The 16,956-nt window shown below is 42.8% G+C and overlaps 2 protein-coding genes across 2 annotated transcripts; both read right to left on the minus strand.

The window, feature by feature from the left end:
* Window positions 1–395: 395 nt before the first annotated feature.
* Window positions 396–2,271, minus strand: lim2.2 (lens intrinsic membrane protein 2.2). Its single transcript, XM_034530038.1, has 4 exons — window positions 2,094–2,271; window positions 1,336–1,476; window positions 930–1,064; window positions 396–466 (listed from the first exon to the last, which is right to left on the minus strand). Exons 1-4 carry the CDS (start codon window positions 2,269–2,271, stop codon window positions 396–398), a joined length of 525 nt encoding a protein of 174 aa, XP_034385929.1.
* A 2,911-nt stretch (window positions 2,272–5,182) lies between these two features.
* Window positions 5,183–15,741, minus strand: LOC117729390 (WD repeat-containing protein 47-like). The gene is given in 16 exon segments (XM_034530399.1): window positions 5,183–5,565; window positions 5,738–5,956; window positions 6,039–6,170; window positions 7,820–7,990; window positions 8,238–8,407; window positions 8,774–8,971; window positions 9,517–9,744; window positions 9,846–10,018; window positions 10,401–10,547; window positions 11,207–11,303; window positions 11,917–12,356; window positions 12,587–12,895; window positions 13,136–13,220; window positions 13,814–13,897; window positions 14,126–14,312; window positions 15,686–15,741. Coding segments are annotated over 15 exon segments (2,754 nt in total). The 5' UTR covers window positions 14,284–14,312; window positions 15,686–15,741; the 3' UTR covers window positions 5,183–5,422.
* Window positions 15,742–16,956: the final 1,215 nt, after the last annotated feature.

Here is a 16,956-nt window from a genome sequence, read left to right on the forward strand (position 1 = left end):
TCTGAGCTGACGAAATCTACATCGTCAAGCCATCTGCAGCTATAGTCCAGTTTTCTTATATTCTATGAATGACCGGGGCCGAACCACGTAATCTCCAGTAAAATATATTTATTATGCTTCAGGATTTTGTCTTTAAGAACACACACAGGCCTCATCTTTCAGCTGTATGTGGCACAAGCCCACCACCTAGTGGATACCCTCGTCTACACGTTTAGAATGGGCCTTTTCGTTCTGATTCGTGGCTCACACCACCCGAGGAAGGGAGTCCTTGTGTGCAACGTCGTCAGTGAATCCACACAGGAGTTTATGATTTCTATTTATTCCATTCTAGGTATTCAAACACAGCAGTGACATCCATTGCAAAAGTCCTGGAGCCAATCAGCATGTCGTCCTGTTCAGCTGTCCGGGTGATTTGAAGGAGCGGGTTGTGCAGCAGTCCGCTGGTAAGCACACAGCTGGAACACACCTGAAAGAAACCAAACGGCAGAAATGGTCAAGTAACAGTAATTTCCTACTAGAACTGATGACGTTTCATTCTTAAATTACACATCCATCACTATGAGGGTTGTAAATGAGTTTTAGTTATCTCTCATTGTTACTTTGAAACTAATAAGAAAAGCTGAAACATATTTTAAGAAATAACTTTTTTCAGGAGCCCACTGGTTTTAAGGCACATGCTTAATTCATTCATGCCTCTATGTATCATGGGCTGCTACGTATGTAGGCACAACCATCTAATCTAAATGAGTTGTGCCACTGCACAAGATAACTGAACAGTAACTGGCAGAGAAACTTAAAGGGAGCAAACAGGTTTTTAGAAATGCCCAATGTTGCAAAGCTCACCTTTTGAAACTCAAGGATGCCAACACGTATTTCAGTCCTCAACATGTACTAAATAAATAGGCAAACAACATAAATGCAGTAAATACCTGCAGCAAAAGCCAAAATGATGGCCACCCAGCCGATGATGTAGGACCACGAAAAGCGCCAGTCCAAGAAGCGTTTGCCAAAGAAAGTGACTGTCACTCCGGTGTAAATAGCCAAAGCCAGCAGAGCAAGAAAACCTGAGAATGAAGGGTGAGAGGAAATGATGAAAAAAAAGTGAAACGTGAATATAAGCAAACCAAATACATGAAAGGAACTCCACACCTATATAACCTGTCAACATATATGTAACCAACCACTGTGGTAAGCCCATGAAAAGGATCCCACGGACAAGACTGATGCAAGGAAAGCAGCAGCCTTTGTATTTGTTCTCTACAGTCTCCTAATCCCTTTGCTTGGAGGAAGTACATCAGGTTTCCAATGAGTTTAACTTTTAAGGGTCTGTCCTACCTGACAGGACCAGGGCGATGCCGCCTGTGCGGACCCTCCGGTTCTTGGTGCCGTTCGTGAAGGCACTCAGGCCGAGCACCACGCCGGCGAAGCAGCTCAGCACCGCCAGCAACATGAAGGCCCGTGTGGCATCCCAGAAGGCTGGACACAAGAGGGACGGGACCACATACACATCAACAGGTACTTCGACTGAAAATAATGGTATTTGAGTTTGAATGCATGTCATGTTTATGTGCGGTTGAGCGCATTACACCCTCTCACTGCACAGTTCCTCTGCAGTAGGCCGAGGTAACCGTGCAGCTGGGTCCTTTCGACTATTTGGAAGTTTTCTCGTTATTTTAAAAGTTTTCATTATATTCATGGTGAATTCTCGTCTTCCTTCAATCTGCAACTCTTCTTCTTTTTTCTCTCCTTTCAAATACTTTTGGCACAATTGAAGAAAGTGGTCTTTCCATCAGTAAAAAATGAGGTTGCCTTGTCTTTAGACAACCTAATTCATGTCACTAGTAAATCTCTCGAGATACTGAAACAGGTGTGATGTGCTTTGGTACGACCAAATGTTAGGTCATTTTCTGGATAGGTCAGCATGATATTGGTCTTTGTTAAAAAATTGGCTATACTTTTAATATCATTTGCTTTCACATTTACTGTGTAATTGATCAATATGACACTAGATTATATCAGATTGTATAGATTTATGCGTGGTTATGATTATCTTAATTTACAATTGGTCTAAATGCTACTTCCGACGTACTCACCAACAGTTATGGTGTGGGCGTGACATTTGTGGTTGATGCAGAACCTCCAGAGCCCCTGATTAGCTGAGCTACCCGAGTATCGATACTGCATCCAGAAGTCTGTTGCCGTAGAAACAATGAGAAGCACCAGGGCAGCCACACCGCAGAGTGTGCCCCCTCCCGCTAAAGTATACAGCATCTTGGAGAAGCTAGGGGAAGCACCGTCCTCCTAAACACGCAGCGACTGTTCAGGGAAGAGAGGACAGGGTGAGAAACGGTGCATCATGTCGACCTCGTACTCAATCGTTTTTATACGTTGATGCCCTAAAAGGCCAAAATACCCATTTTACATCATTATCAATGTCCTCTCAAGTTGACTAAGGTCAAGTTTCTTTGCCACTTCTACACTTCAATGGACTATCCTCTGTCCCATCCGCCCTTCAGTCAGAACAGAGCCTACGTGTCCTGTGATGTGCTGCAGGTCTGAATCAGTACATCATTGGTTATGGGAGGTTTCCATGACACCTCCACGGACCTGTTGCTGCGTCTCTTATACTATCTGAGCCAGGTTTAAACATGTGTTTAAGTGCCCTCTGTAGTTTCAGAGCAGACAGAATAGACCCCAATAAACAAAATAAAAATGTCCAAGATGAAGCTAATTCCTACCTTTTTTTTTAAAGAGTTTTCAAACACTAGCTGGAGTGGTTTAGGATTTACCAGATGGTCCGTATTAAGTGTTTGTCATCTTATTTAAAAGCCAGAGAATTGACAAGAACCGTTTCAATCATACACGCCTGCACATCAGACAAGAGAATGAGTCATTCTTTGGTGACACTGTCGAATCAGTCACAGCCAGCAAAGCCCTAGACCCAAACCGCTGTTACAATAAGCTTGCCTATCAGGCAGTTCAGAGCTATTGTTCACCACTAATTCCGCTCTATGCAAACTAATCTTTCAATACTGAACAACTGACCTGTCAGCAGTGTCAGCAGTGACTTTTACACTGCTTTTACACACAGATTCTCAACTCCTACGCCGCTCATGAAAACCCCTAAATTCCCAAATCACATCCTAATTAGACCTAAACATCTGACTCCCAAAGTGTTCATGTTGCTTAACTTAATTAAACAACAATACTGTCAAACACCAGGGTCCCATGCCCAGTTGGTCAGCCGTAAAGATCTTTTCCCGAGACAAAGGTCTTTGAACTTCATCTCTTCTTTGTGGTTCCGCTTGTTCTCCCAAAAGCAGGTTCTTATTTGCTGATTTTCCTTTTAGATGCTCAAAGAAAGTAGAATTGTCCTGGAAGTAGAATTAAAACAGGTTTTGTATAAGTCCAAGTTATTTTCTGATACCTCTGGGTTGGCTGGTGTCTCTTCGAAGGTTGCTGGCTGTGACAGTGTGCGTATCCTTTTTAAGCCCGGTACCCCCAGCTCTCATTGTCCATCTCACAAAAGAGGGAATGATCTCGCGTGATGCTAAATCCCTGCTGGTGCTCTCCTCTGCAGTTACCTCCGTCCCTCTGTCTCTCTAACCTCTTGCACTTTGTCTCTCTCTGTGTCCTGCATGACTTCTTTTCCTTCTCATGTAGCGTATCATACTTGGCACATAATGTAAATACGTTTTCTTTCTTCCAAAATGCAATGAGCATGTCCCAGCCCCCGGAGTTTAGCCATGCGCATGGTGGGAGTATGCAGGACAGGCACTAGCAGGCCTCTATGGAGTACCCAACGTAGGCAACTACCTAGAGGAGAAATATGTGTTGTTCAGGAAATTAAAAAACATGGTTTTAACTAGTTTTTCAGTTGCCAAAACAACAGAGACAAAAGCGAGCTGTGTGATGACACTTTGTAACTTTATTCCATCAGTTAACTGACAGCTCCAAAGTGTAACTTAAAAATACCTTCATTTATTCAAAAGAAAGAAGATGAGGTATTAGACAGCCACTATTTTATTATTTGAACAGATTGAACCCCAATGACCACCTTGGCAGTTCCATCATTACACATTTGTGTGCACACACTTTGCTTAAAACAGCACAGGTTTCAAACAACACTCAGTATGCCACTGTGAGCGACAGATAATGTAAAATATGATGCATAACACCCTCTTCTCCATCAGGGGTCTGCATAGGTGCAAAAATAAAATAAAAAAGTGAAAGATTCACATTGTGTAGTCCAGCAGCATTATTATCTTTAAAGTGCCTCATTGTCTTGACTTTCTAACTTCTATTTTCTGTGGATTCTTTGATCATTTAGTTTTTTGGGACAACAATTGCATACCTCCTCTCCTACAGTTTGAGGAGCTGATCAAGGATTGAGCTCTAACCACAACTACTGTTATTTCTCCTCACCCAATCACCTTTTACAACCTCACCAATACACGTCAAATGTCTGATGGAATCCACAAGAACAGGTTTCTGAAGCTCCAAACCAAACCGTATTCCAATGCTGCAATCCACCTGTTCACTGTGTTTAGAACACAACATTGAAATTAAATCGTGGGTCTGGGACACATTTACAAATGACTTATTTGTGTAAAGCGCAGAATTACTCTCACTTTTTCAATAGTTTTTCAACCGACGTGAGGAGAAACACTGGGGATTTATACATGTGTGCACAAATGCCTATAGGTGATAATTTTTTGCATTACAGTGACATTACAATAATATACATTTGAGAAGGCATATGAGAAGATATCAAAATAAAGCTGCAAATAAATAAATCTCTCAATCTATCCGCACCCAAAGCATCTCTAAAATTGTTACAAAAAGGCACATTATGATATGCATAACCAAACGTGGTCCAGCTCACTGGCTCCTATAGAAACTACAGAGACAGCAACTGCTTTATGTTGCACCGAGTTGGCATTGTTGTACCAAGTTCTGACTAAACCTGACTAAAATGTAATTTGGCATTGTGAGAAAACATTAAACTAAGTGGAAGATGTGACCGTAATGCCTCCATTGAAAACCATGAGTATCAGTCATCTCTATATTCTAACTACATATGTGCCAACAACATCGTTGCAGGCTCCATAAGGTTAATCGTTATGCTTTACTTACAAAAGCTAATATTATCAGGTATTAAACAAACACACACACACACACACACACACACACACACACTGAACCTCACACGGAATCTGAAAATAAAACATAACGCTAAAAATCCATGTTTCCTCAACTGTTAACTGAGCAGCATATAATAGACAGCTCGATGCTCACGGTATGTGTACATAAACGACAAAGTACACCACAGCAGTTAGCGATCCATGCGGGGAAGTGTGGACACTGGTCTTGTGCTTCCTGCTTCCTGCTGCTGTTAAGCAGTGTTTCCCCAGGCAACAGCTCAGGGGCCTGGTGCCCACAGGACGACAGTTCGATCTGCGGAGGAGGAGAGGAAGGTCCGGTCTTTGGGGTGCCACCTACACTGGATCACCTTGTCCCCGTGCTCCCCTGCCACTGTCTGGGGGAGGGGCTTTGTTAGGTCACCTGGGGGCAGAGAAAGAAAACAAAGTGTCACGGGGGGGGGTGTTACACTAACACGGCTGATGCATGTGAGTGCATGACAGTCAGTGTTACTGGTAGTGGGCCTTCAAATGGGATTAGACACACTGTACACAATATTTAGTTTTTCTTTGTCTTCTCATGTAAACGTCGCTACCTTGAAGGTCACTGATGATAACTTTGTTGTCATAAGAGCCGGTGAGAAGATGATGTGCTCCAGGTGAGAAGCGCACCGAGCGGACGTCGCTGCTGTGAGGGCGGTATGTCTGAACCATGCGGCCCCCTCTGATGTCATACAACATGCAGGTAGTGTCCTCCTGACCCGTGGCCAGCAGGCGGCCGCTGGGATCCACCGCCACTGAAGCAACTGCACTTCCTGTGTGAGACAGAATAGGAGTGTGTGGCACAAATCATTTGCAGCCACATTAGGGATCCGCCCTCCTGAGTCATGAACTCACCTGAGCCGTGCAGAGTTGTGCCCACAACCCGGACACAGCTCGGCACACGCAGGTCCCAGAAGCGCACCGTCTTGTCCTGGGAGCCGGAGGCGATCATCCACCCTCCCCACGTGTACAGAGTGAGAATGTGACCTGTTCAAACACAGCGGTGGCATGTCAGACACTGTGCATGCTGTATCTTTGACATGTTGTCTTTTGCGACATTCTATAATATAATGATGAGGAAGCAATCTGGGTACTCCAAAATCTTAAAACAATGAGGAAGGATATGTTAAAAAACTTTTTACTATATAAATTTAAATTACATATTTTTGACGTTTCTTTTAAGGCATACTACTGAGATTTTTAAGACATACTATACTGTGTCTTTTAAATGACACACTATACTTTCACAGTTTTATGACATACTAAACTATGCATTTTTTTAGTGACATTTTTGTGGTATTTTCTAATACATCCTATATTATTACTACTGTATTATTATTACTGACTCGTGCAGCTGACACGATGGCCATCGGCCTCATGACGAGTCTGCATACAGACGGGAGCGTGAACAACTGGCCTTTGGGTGTGGTGAGAACAATCTGGAGCTGAACTCTTTAAACTGTGGAAATGACCGTGGACCTCAGGAAGAGCCCTCGACACCATTCTGACCAACACTGTGTCTTCTGTCAAAGCCTTCAAGTTTCTGGGATCCACTATCTCCCAGGACCTCACGTGCAGAGGATATTCATCCTGCTCAGAAGGTTCAACTGACTTCAGGAGCTAATGATGCAACTCTACACCGCGATAATGCAGTCTGTCCTCTGCACGTCCATCCCTGTGTGGTCTGGATCAGCCACCAAGACAGGGACAGATTACAATGGCCAGACTGCAGAGGAAACCATTGGTGTCAGCCTGCCCTCCATCCGGGACCTTCATCATACAGGACCCCTCCATACAGGACCGCTACATACAGGACCCCTCCATCCAGGACCTCTACATCCAGGACCCCTCCATCCAGGACCCCTCCATCCAGGACTGCTACATCTCCACAGAACAGACGGCTGACATCACCGCAGACCCATCACACCCTGGACATTAATTTCAGTCTAGCTTTGTTGTTCTTGTCTCTAGCTAATGTTTCTATTTTTATGACATGTACTTAACAAATCATTTTAATTTGACTTTTTTTTCTACATATTTTTCTGACAAACTATTTCTTTTAATTTTTTTGGAGACTTTTTATGGCTATAATATGACTCTTTTAATCCCACACTACGACATTTCTAAGACATTTTTTTAACGACACACTTCCCAATAACCTTTCTTGAACTTTTTTTAATGATTTAATGAATTTTTTATGGTATATTAAACATATTAAAGTTTGGACTTTTTGCATTTTAAATTGTCAAATAATTTAAACTGTATTATTACTTTTTATAACAAATTATACTCTGAATTTTTGACACACTAAACAATAACGTTTGATATTTTGTTATGGGATACTAAATTATGCCATTTTTATGACATACTATATACTATGATGTTTTTAATAACATACTTTTTAAAAGATTTTTTTAATTGACTATTCTATTCTATGACTTTGTATCAAACACTTATCAAATACTATATGACTTGTTATTATATAAAAAATGTTTATAGTCCATGTGTTTCTTACTAATGACCCATTGAGAAGTAATAATCCTGAAAGATGCATTCAGGTGATGTACCCTGACTGCAAACTCATTTCAAAACCTTTGAGTTTCCTTAAAACGGTTTCTTTCACAATGGCTAAATACCAGTATGACCACTCAGGGCGTGGAGGCCCTGTCCTCTCTGACAGTCTGTTGTGTAGATGTTGCAGTCTCCGGCCCCCGCACTGATCAAGATGGATCCTCCACTCTCAGGCCCCTCCATGAAGGCCAGGTCCCTTATGGTACCGTCATGCATGCTGAACTCCAGGTCTGGGCCTGAATCAGAGACATACATTTGGGTAGGAAACAATAACATTATCCTAATATGCGGAGAAAGATGAAACGCTTACTTTCAATTATTCTTCTTGAAACTGCATTTTACTTTCTTTAAATGTTACCAAATCCCTTTAACCACAACAGCAGCAACTTTGTTTTAAAGTTAAAAAATGTAAGTAAGTGCTAATTGTGGTGTGGTTGGTAAAATGATCATCACACACACACACTACAACACATCCAATAATACCTGTGGCATTGCAGCTCTCTGCATTGAATGGCAGGACTTTGACGTATTTGTCATTGGAGCCAGTAGCCAACAGCTGTCCACAGTGGCTCCAGGCGACACAGTAGATGGAGCCCTTGTGGTGCTTGTTCCTCCTGAAGCGTACCACTGGCTGTTTGACTGCACCGCAACCACTGGACAAGTCAAGAAAATACAAGAAAGACAAGGCGTGAATGCTACAATGTTATATACTAATTGTGGGAAGAATGGCAACTTGGAATAAAATATGTTGAGGCACGATACAGAACAGGAATTTAGCAGTTTCTGCTTTTTTGCTCACACAATGTACAAATCCCCAGTGTACTTGTTTGTTGATGTACAGTCATATTCATGCTGCCACCACAAGTGTAGTTTTCTGTCAATGTTTTCTGTGCATGAACACACTTTATTAACATTTTCTAAGAAGCTACTACTATCTATTTTCTAGTGCAGAATTCATTTCTAATCGTGTGAGACTATCTCATGGTTTGGATATGTAGGTACAAGTAAACAGCTCCTACCTGATGTTCAGTGTCTCTGGGTAGCCACAGACTCTCAGGGTTTTTGAGTTGGAGCCCACAGCATAGAGCGCTCCATAGGGATGGAAGGCCACTGCACGGACAGCCTGAGTGTCCTCCAGCTGGTTCACCTTCACAAACTGGGCTTTGGATTTCCCCAGCTGCACAAGTTTAGACAAATATATTTGTAACTAAGATCTACTTGTACATCAGAATTGATTAAAAAAAGCCAACAAAATACCCTTTGTGCTGACCTTTTTAAGAACCAGGTCAAACGAATGTATAGATATTTTATCGCATTTTTGTATGGTTCGGAGACATAGGAGGTTACAAAGACCCAATGGACCTAGAAAAAAATGAACAACTTTGAAAATAATACTGAAGCAGTTTGCTGTACCTCTTGTGAGTTACGTGTTGCAGAGTAGCCAGAATCATCTTGGGCTGTGGGACACGACTCTCTTATCCTCTCAACACTGATAATACACACGCACAGACGCACACAGACATTTTGAAATGCTGATGAGCAACACAGTAATTTGACCTGCTTACTGATCAATATTTAATTTACTTGAGATGTTACAATATTTGCTTAAGAGTTTGAAGAGTCAGTAGCAGTCAACATCAAATTACTCAAGCATGATTTTGACAGAATTTCTTTTTTACATGAAATCCTATCACAACTTCAGCCAAATACACAAGTTCCTGGGAGTTGATGTTGTGGTAATAGCATCAACTCAGGCTCTTACCTCTGACTGGCAGGAACTGGGGACTCGCTGAGGAAATGCAAGCTGTGGCTCCCGGTCCTTAACGGGGTGCTGCTGGCCCCTCCACCTGGCTTTTCCCTTGGTGGCCCAGTGTCTGGTGTGTGGGAGGTGTTGGTGGTTCTGGGACTGGATGTGCTGGTGCTCCCGGTCATGACCTCATCTCCTCTGGGGTCTATGCCCACATTCATCTCCTCCAACTTCTGAATAGATCTGGACAAAAAGAAGATATATTGGTCTCAATAAGGTAACACAGAGGTTGTGCTCTCTTCATTTAATCACTGGTAATCAATATTTTAATAGGACTACCTCACCTACTAAGGAAGGTCTCAGTGAGGTTGCTTTGGGCTCCATCCTGCGGCTTCACGCCTCCCTCCAGCAGCATCTGCTGGTAAAGCTGTCTCTGCTGCTGCTTCTGCTCCAGATGCTGCTGCACACGGAGACGCTGCCTGTAATACTCCTGGATGTGCCCTGTGGAGTCCGAACGCTGGACAAACACACAACGAGTCAAAAATAGACACTGCAAGCTTGTTTTTGCAGAAGATATAGAAAGTTTAAGCAATTGACAGGATTTGCTTCACCTGAACAAGCCCTGTAAGCCAAATGGCAGAATATTTATTATTGCATTTCAGTATTCTCTGCTTGAACACTTGGCAGTGCTCATTGACACTACATACACACATGCAATAGCGCACGCACACACACACACACAAGGTTATGATAGACAAACTCTCTCCCAAGAGCCACTACTGATAACTCTTCAACTCCCAAGGTCTCATCCTCCATCATAAATCCTATAAAAAGTTTTCAAGGACCTCATCATATCCAGCAGGTCTACAGTACCTCATACACACACACACACACTCTACTTTGCTTCTCTGGATGGGATCTGGGGTGCATAAAGATGAACGATGATGAAAGCAGCCGGCCATGTTGGGTGTGATCGCACCAGATGATCTGCCTCCAGTGTCCATGACCTCGTCCCTGGAACAGGGGGCTGGAGGGCGATAGTGCCCCTTGGGCAGGTGTGGGAGAGAATTGGTGATGGATTTATGAGGCAGTGGAGATAAGGTGGTTCAGGAGGTTCAGGGGGAATCTACTCTAAATCTCTTAAATCTGGAGTAACGGCTGTGGAGGGAAGACAGACTGAAGATCTAACTTTGACTCGAGTGACCAGACAGTCATGAAACCAATTTAGTCGGAGTGGAGTCCGACTAAATTGTGAGAGACCAAGGTGAGAGACACTCCCCATCTCAATATCTGATGTGTCTTTATGCTTATCAATGAGCTATGGTCTGTGGACCAGAAACACTTACTTGTTTCTTGTACTTCTTTATTATATAGTGTATGATTTGCAATAATTGGGGTCACCGGAGTGCAACGGATGACTTTTAATTGTCTGATTTTCTGAATGTTCAAGAGCTTTTCCTGAGTGCCAGTTTTAGTCCTGTTTATTCTGTATTATTATGCTCAGTTATGTTACTCTGTGTATGTATTTCTGTTTTCCTGTTTATTTCACAGTCACTTTATCAGTCTTTGTTGTGGACCCAAGGAAACATACCTCATGCAATACTGTAGCTAATAGGGTTCTTGATCAACTTTATTGTCTATAGCACATGAAACACGTCTTTACACAAACAGCAAGATAATGCTTTGAGTCTGCAGTTCTTATTACCTCATTTGTTTCTGTGCTGCAGGGTGGCCCGCCATCTTTCCCAGGGGTCAGAGGTGTGCGTGAGGGGTTGGGTCCATCCAGCACGTGTGAGTGCTTCCTATAGTCAGGGAAATATACTGTACATGTCAATTCACAACAATTATTATATTTTTATTTAAATTAATTTGATAGGAGGTAAAACAATACAATACAAGCGGAAAACACTTCATGTATAATAAACATGAGTATTATACTGTGTATGTAGCAAAAGGAAAGGAATAGAATTAATGTGGGATGTTCATTTTGCTACAAAGTTGCTTATTAGAAAACAACATTAACAAGGTCAAACAACAGTGTGCCACAATACAATGATAAATGTGTTATATTAAATACATACTGTATATATATTATATATGTTTTGATTCATTGTAATCTTGTCTTAAATTGCATAATTTACATCTGAACTCAGTCATTGATCGTAGTGATCTCACTTTGTACCAGTTGTTCACATAAATTGTATCCAGCAGGTGGAGTCAGAGAACCTTACAAAATCCAACAGTCTGGTAGCGTCTCAGTTTACAGTATTCCTTTCAATTGATGCCTCAGAACGCTGTCTACACTTCGTCCTTATTAATGTCACATTGTATTTGTAGTCAGCTCACCTCTAATAACTTGATGGGCTTCAAACACGTCTTGACTTACTTCCTGTATTTTCTAATCCTAACCCTTACTTTTCAGGCGAATCGTCCTGCTGATGCACATTGTTCTCCACGAGGCTCCGACTGAGGGCGGCCTTCATGTTGGCCTCCATGCCTCTCTTGTCCTGGGCTGCCAGACCATAGGACAGGCCGTCCAAAACCGGGTTGAGGGATCTTGACATGTAGGTGTCGGCAGAATGAGGCCTCTGGTGGAAGGGGGAGGTAGGGCAGGGGGACAGGCGGTTGATTAATGGAGTGAGGAGGTCGGTGTGGCCGGCCTTGCTGGGCTTCACCAGACGCTCCACATGGATGTTGAGGGTCTTTTGCTGGAAGGCGCAGGAGAAGGCACCCGGAGAGACATTCTGCAGCCAAGAGAGCAGCGACAAGTCCAGTTCATCACAGCCGTTCCCGCAGAGCAAATCCACACCGAGCAACACCTCGCCCTCTGTGATCTCCTCACCAGTTGCTTTACTCTAGAAAACACAGAAACACAGCTATTTTGACAATCAACCATTACTGAAATGGTTGATGATTTTGAAATAAAAGCAGGGCCTACCATGTTTTAATACATCAAATAGGATACCGTGCATTAAAATGGACTTTAACAGGTTATTACTTTTACAGGTTTGGACGCAGCATTAGGTTCGTTTTCACAGCGACTGAAGTTATCTTGTTCCCCTTTAATTTAGGGGTATAGTATTACCTGACAGAATTCGACACAGCACTCGTAGAGAATCCCTTTGATGAGCAGCTGGAACAGGCGATTTCCACTGGCCCTGAAGCCCGCCTCGCTCAGCTTCCTGTCCGCGGGGATGAACTCAGCTACCATAGCACAGGCTTCTTCAAAACAATGGACACGTGCCGTGCTTGGATTCCAGTCTTTGAACTCTGCATGGGAGGTGAGGCGCGGCAGGGTGAGGAGGAGACACAGCTTGCTGTAGTCATCCTTGGTCGGACAGTACTCCTCCAGACTGTGGAGGCACTTGACTGCCGCTTGCATGGTGAGCTCAAGCTAGAGTTGACAGGAAATTCAGAGAGGATAAGTGAGTATGTGGCTGTTGTTAAGATGCTCTCTCTGGATTTGACTTTTTTTTTTTGTAGAACCACACTGGTAGCTGTGTGTAAGTTTTAGAAGAAGCTTCATATTCACACATAAATGCATCATATCAATTAAATACCAGGCTTCGTGGTATTAGGACATGTTAAGTGTATTTGGTTTCCCAGCTAATTTCATAATTACATATTTACGTACATTATGAGGGTCTTCAGCAGCAGACATAGCATTATTTACACACAGAGCTTCCAGAAACTTCTGCTTCAGAACGATGTAGCGAAACCTACAAAAAACACAAATCTCAGTATTATCAAATGCACTTCATAAGACACAAAATGATTTAACCTCATGTGACATTTCCTGGGTGGGATTATTTTTTATCAACTTGTTATTTAATTAGTTAAGACAACAGAGTTCAAAAATTATCTTTGTTTGTGTTGATTATTTGGTAAGAAATATTATATTATGACTTTTCTATGACATACTATACTATATAGTACTACTATATGACATTCCTTATGGCATACCATAATACAATATTACTTTTATGACACACAGTACTGGAATTGGCCTAAGGCTACCAGTCTCCAGGTTTACTGGTTAGTCCAACTCAGTCATTAGTGAAGAGAAACGATCCATACTGTACTTATTATACTTGAAATACATACAAGCAAGCAATGCAACTGAACTGAAAATAAGAGATTTTCAAGCGGCAGGCATCTGTCAACTCAAACATATAAAGCTGTGTTTAATATTGGCCTCACGTTCTCTTCATAATGCCTCAACAATACATTGAAACTACTCCTGTTTTCCCTAAAAAAAGCCACTCCTTAAACATGCACGTTTTAAGTTGAATGCTCTCATTATTTCACTCACCTTTTCTTGTCAAACTTGTCCATTCCTTCGAGAGGTTGAATGAACTGCATCACCTCCTCCCATTGGCCGTCCAGAATGAGTTGTCTGTTGAAAGCAGCAAATGGACAATTTAAGAGGCCTCTGAAAACATTGCCCCCATTGCAGTGATTCAGTCAAGCGCTCATTTTAACCTGAAATAAGACAACACTGGCAAATAGTGGGTAAATACCTGAGACCAGATCCTAACAAACAGCACAACATGCTACACATTACTGTAACACTGAAAGTGAACTCTCTTCTTTCATCTGCTACAAGTCTGCTGAGCAGTCGTACCTGAGGAAGAGCATGTCATCAGAGTAGAGTCCATTGATGACGCCGCTCTCCTTCTCTAAGGCCAGCATGCTGATGTGCAGCTTCCTGGAGTTCAGGAAGTCCAGTATCACCTTGATCACCTCTGCCTCCTTGATGCTGATCGTCTCCTCTGCCGTCATGGTGAAAGATCTGTGGTAGGAGCCTCCAGCTGGATGCAATACAGATAGAGGGAAGATAAGATGGATATGTAGTTGACAAAGTTGCATAAAAAAAGGAAAAATGCACATGCGTATGGTTCGTAACCTGAAATCAAAGAGTTTCATTCTAAAATGAAAGATTTATGAGAAATGTTGCCTACTTCCATATTACATTACGTTACACCCAACAACAGATTAAACAATTGTGCTAGTATATCATTTCTGTGGGAGTCTTATAGTCATTGCTTGAAGACAATCTAGTGCAGGAATATCATCATTATTAACAAGCATTGTTTGTTTCCTCGTCCAAAGTTAAACATTTTATGAAATGTTCTGCTGACAAGTTGACAAGCAAAAAAAACATGGTACGTTTTTTGTTAACCAAGCAACCTCATATTCAGCACTTGATGTGCAGCATTATCGGTCCCTGTGTGTGAAACAAGATGAGAGCGTTTCAGATCAGTGCTATTGATGCTCATGCACACTTCTGTTCAAACAGATGCCCACTGGTGTGCTTACAGACGCACCATTTACAGGCACTTCTGGTTCGTCCAGCTTACCAGTAAAAACACTTACCAAATGTTTTAAATGCCATTCGATATCAACACCTCAACAGGAGCTTCTGCTGTGCCGGTTCTTCTACTGTAAATAGTTACTTTAAAGTCAGTTTATTGTGATCTTCTCCGGCATCTGTTTAACACCAGTGGCACAGCATATCCAACTTGCACTGTGTGTGTAATACTCAACGGTATGTTGAAAGTGATTGCATGTGGTAGCATCCATCATAATAATCCTAAACACTTTTTCCCTTTTTACAAAATGACCTTATTGCGGTGGATAGCCTATCCTCTGATCCTGGGAAGAAATAAGTCAGAATGCACTCCTTTGTGGTCGGGCTGCAAACGGTTAACCACAGAAGCATCACATCGGCAGCTATCCAAGGACACGGAGAGATCTCCATTATGCATGATCCACTCCCTCGCCCTGTGTGCACCTATAAGTGCAGCAAGACGCTGAGAGGTGACAGCGCCCTGCTCCTCCCGGCACACACAGGAACAGCATCCGGTCCGGGTCTGGGTCCGGGATGTGACAGCGGGTCTGCGGCCCAAACCAGACAGCCTCAGCACTTTATCTGAGCTCAGGCACACCTTGTGCACTTGCGCATTAGAGCACATAAGCGCGCGCGCGCGCACACACACACACACACACACACACACACACACACACACACACACACACACACACACACACGGCCAGTTGAGTGGACCAGCATGCAGAACAATAAAAGCGAACAATGTCATTCGGTGTCCCTTTAGTGTGGCAGAGTATCGCGCATGGCGGTGCAAGCTAACACGCCGCCGTGAATCAGTGGCCAACTCCTCACCTGTCAGTCAGTCTGCGCCAACAGCACGCCGCTTTAAAGTCGCTGCAGTCCTTTTTCCCCACTTTTTTTATGCAGTATCCAAAATGCGACAATATCTACGAAGAAAATGGAAATAAAAGGGTGTCTGTGAGTTGAAATCCCAGTCAGCGTCTCCAGAAAGGTCCCTTCTGCCCTCTTTCTTGTACACAGCTCGCGGTTGCCATGCGGACGCAGCCGCAAACCACCAATCAATTGTTGTGATGACGTCGGACAGTCTCCGGGTCCCGCCCACAATACGAAGCATGAGAAAACTTTCGACTGATTTAGTGGGAAATTAAGAAGGTGGTTATAGTGACTCTCTAACACGTTACTAAATAGGAATACAACTATTAACGAAAATTAAATAATAACTAATGTGTTATCTTTTCTTTATTTAACTATAGATACATCAGTTAGTGGATTATCTAAATACCATCAAATTATATAGCCTTAAGTATAAACATCATCAGCAATGCCGATTTACTGTAAACTATGAATTTTGGTTAACTTAAAATGTAACTGTAACTTTAAATGTAACTAAATGTAAATATAACTTTAAATGTAACTCTAACTTTAAATGTAACTAAATGTAAATGTAACTTTAAATGTAACTGTAACTTTAAATGTAACTTTAAATGTACTTTTAAAAAGTGTTTTGTTTGGACTGCCACATTTTCTAGTTTACAGCTACTATCCAATGCAGAGCAAAATAACATACTGTGCTTTGTGCTTTCACACATGAAAAGAAATTCAATTATCACTTTAAATGTAACTGTAACTTTAAATGTAACTGTAACTTTAACTGTAACTGTAACTTACAGTTAAAGCTCTCCATTTACTGGTCGGTCTACGTTCCAACCCTCACCTATGGTCACGAACTCTGGGTCGTGACCGAAAGAACGAGATCTCGGATACAAGCGGCCGAAATGAGCTTCCTCCGTAGGGTGGCCGGGCTCAGCCTTAGAGATAGGGTAAGGAGCTCGGACATCAGGGGGGAGCTTGGAGTCGAGTCGCTGCTCCTTCGTGTCGAAAGGAGTCAGCTGAGGTGGTTCGGGCATCTAGTCAGGATGCCTCCTGGACGCCTCCCATTAGAGGTTTTCCGGGCACGTCCAACTGGTAGGAGGCCCCGGGGAAGACCGAGGACACGCTGGAGGGATTATATCTCCCGGCTGGCCTTGGAACGCCTCGGGATCCCCCAGAATGAGCTGGAAAGTGCTGCGGGTGAGAGGGAAGCCTGGGTCGGCCTGCTGAAC

The sequence above is a fragment of the Cyclopterus lumpus genome, chromosome 4 (assembly GCF_009769545.1).
Source record: "Cyclopterus lumpus isolate fCycLum1 chromosome 4, fCycLum1.pri, whole genome shotgun sequence".
Lineage (NCBI taxonomy): Eukaryota > Metazoa > Chordata > Actinopteri > Perciformes > Cyclopteridae > Cyclopterus > Cyclopterus lumpus.

Bases quoted from the DNA above. Each gene is read 5' to 3' on its own strand.
- lim2.2 (XM_034530038.1), bottom strand. From the start codon at position 2,271: ATGCTGTATACTTTAGCGGGAGGGGGCACACTCTGCGGTGTGGCTGCC. The intron at 1,477-2,093 runs GTGAGTACGTCG...TCTTGTGTCCAG, and splicing joins CGCCCACACCATAACTGTTG to CCTTCTGGGATGCCACACGG. The intron at 467-929 runs GTATTTACTGCA...GGTTTCTTTCAG, and splicing joins CATTTTGGCTTTTGCTGCAG to GTGTGTTCCAGCTGTGTGCT.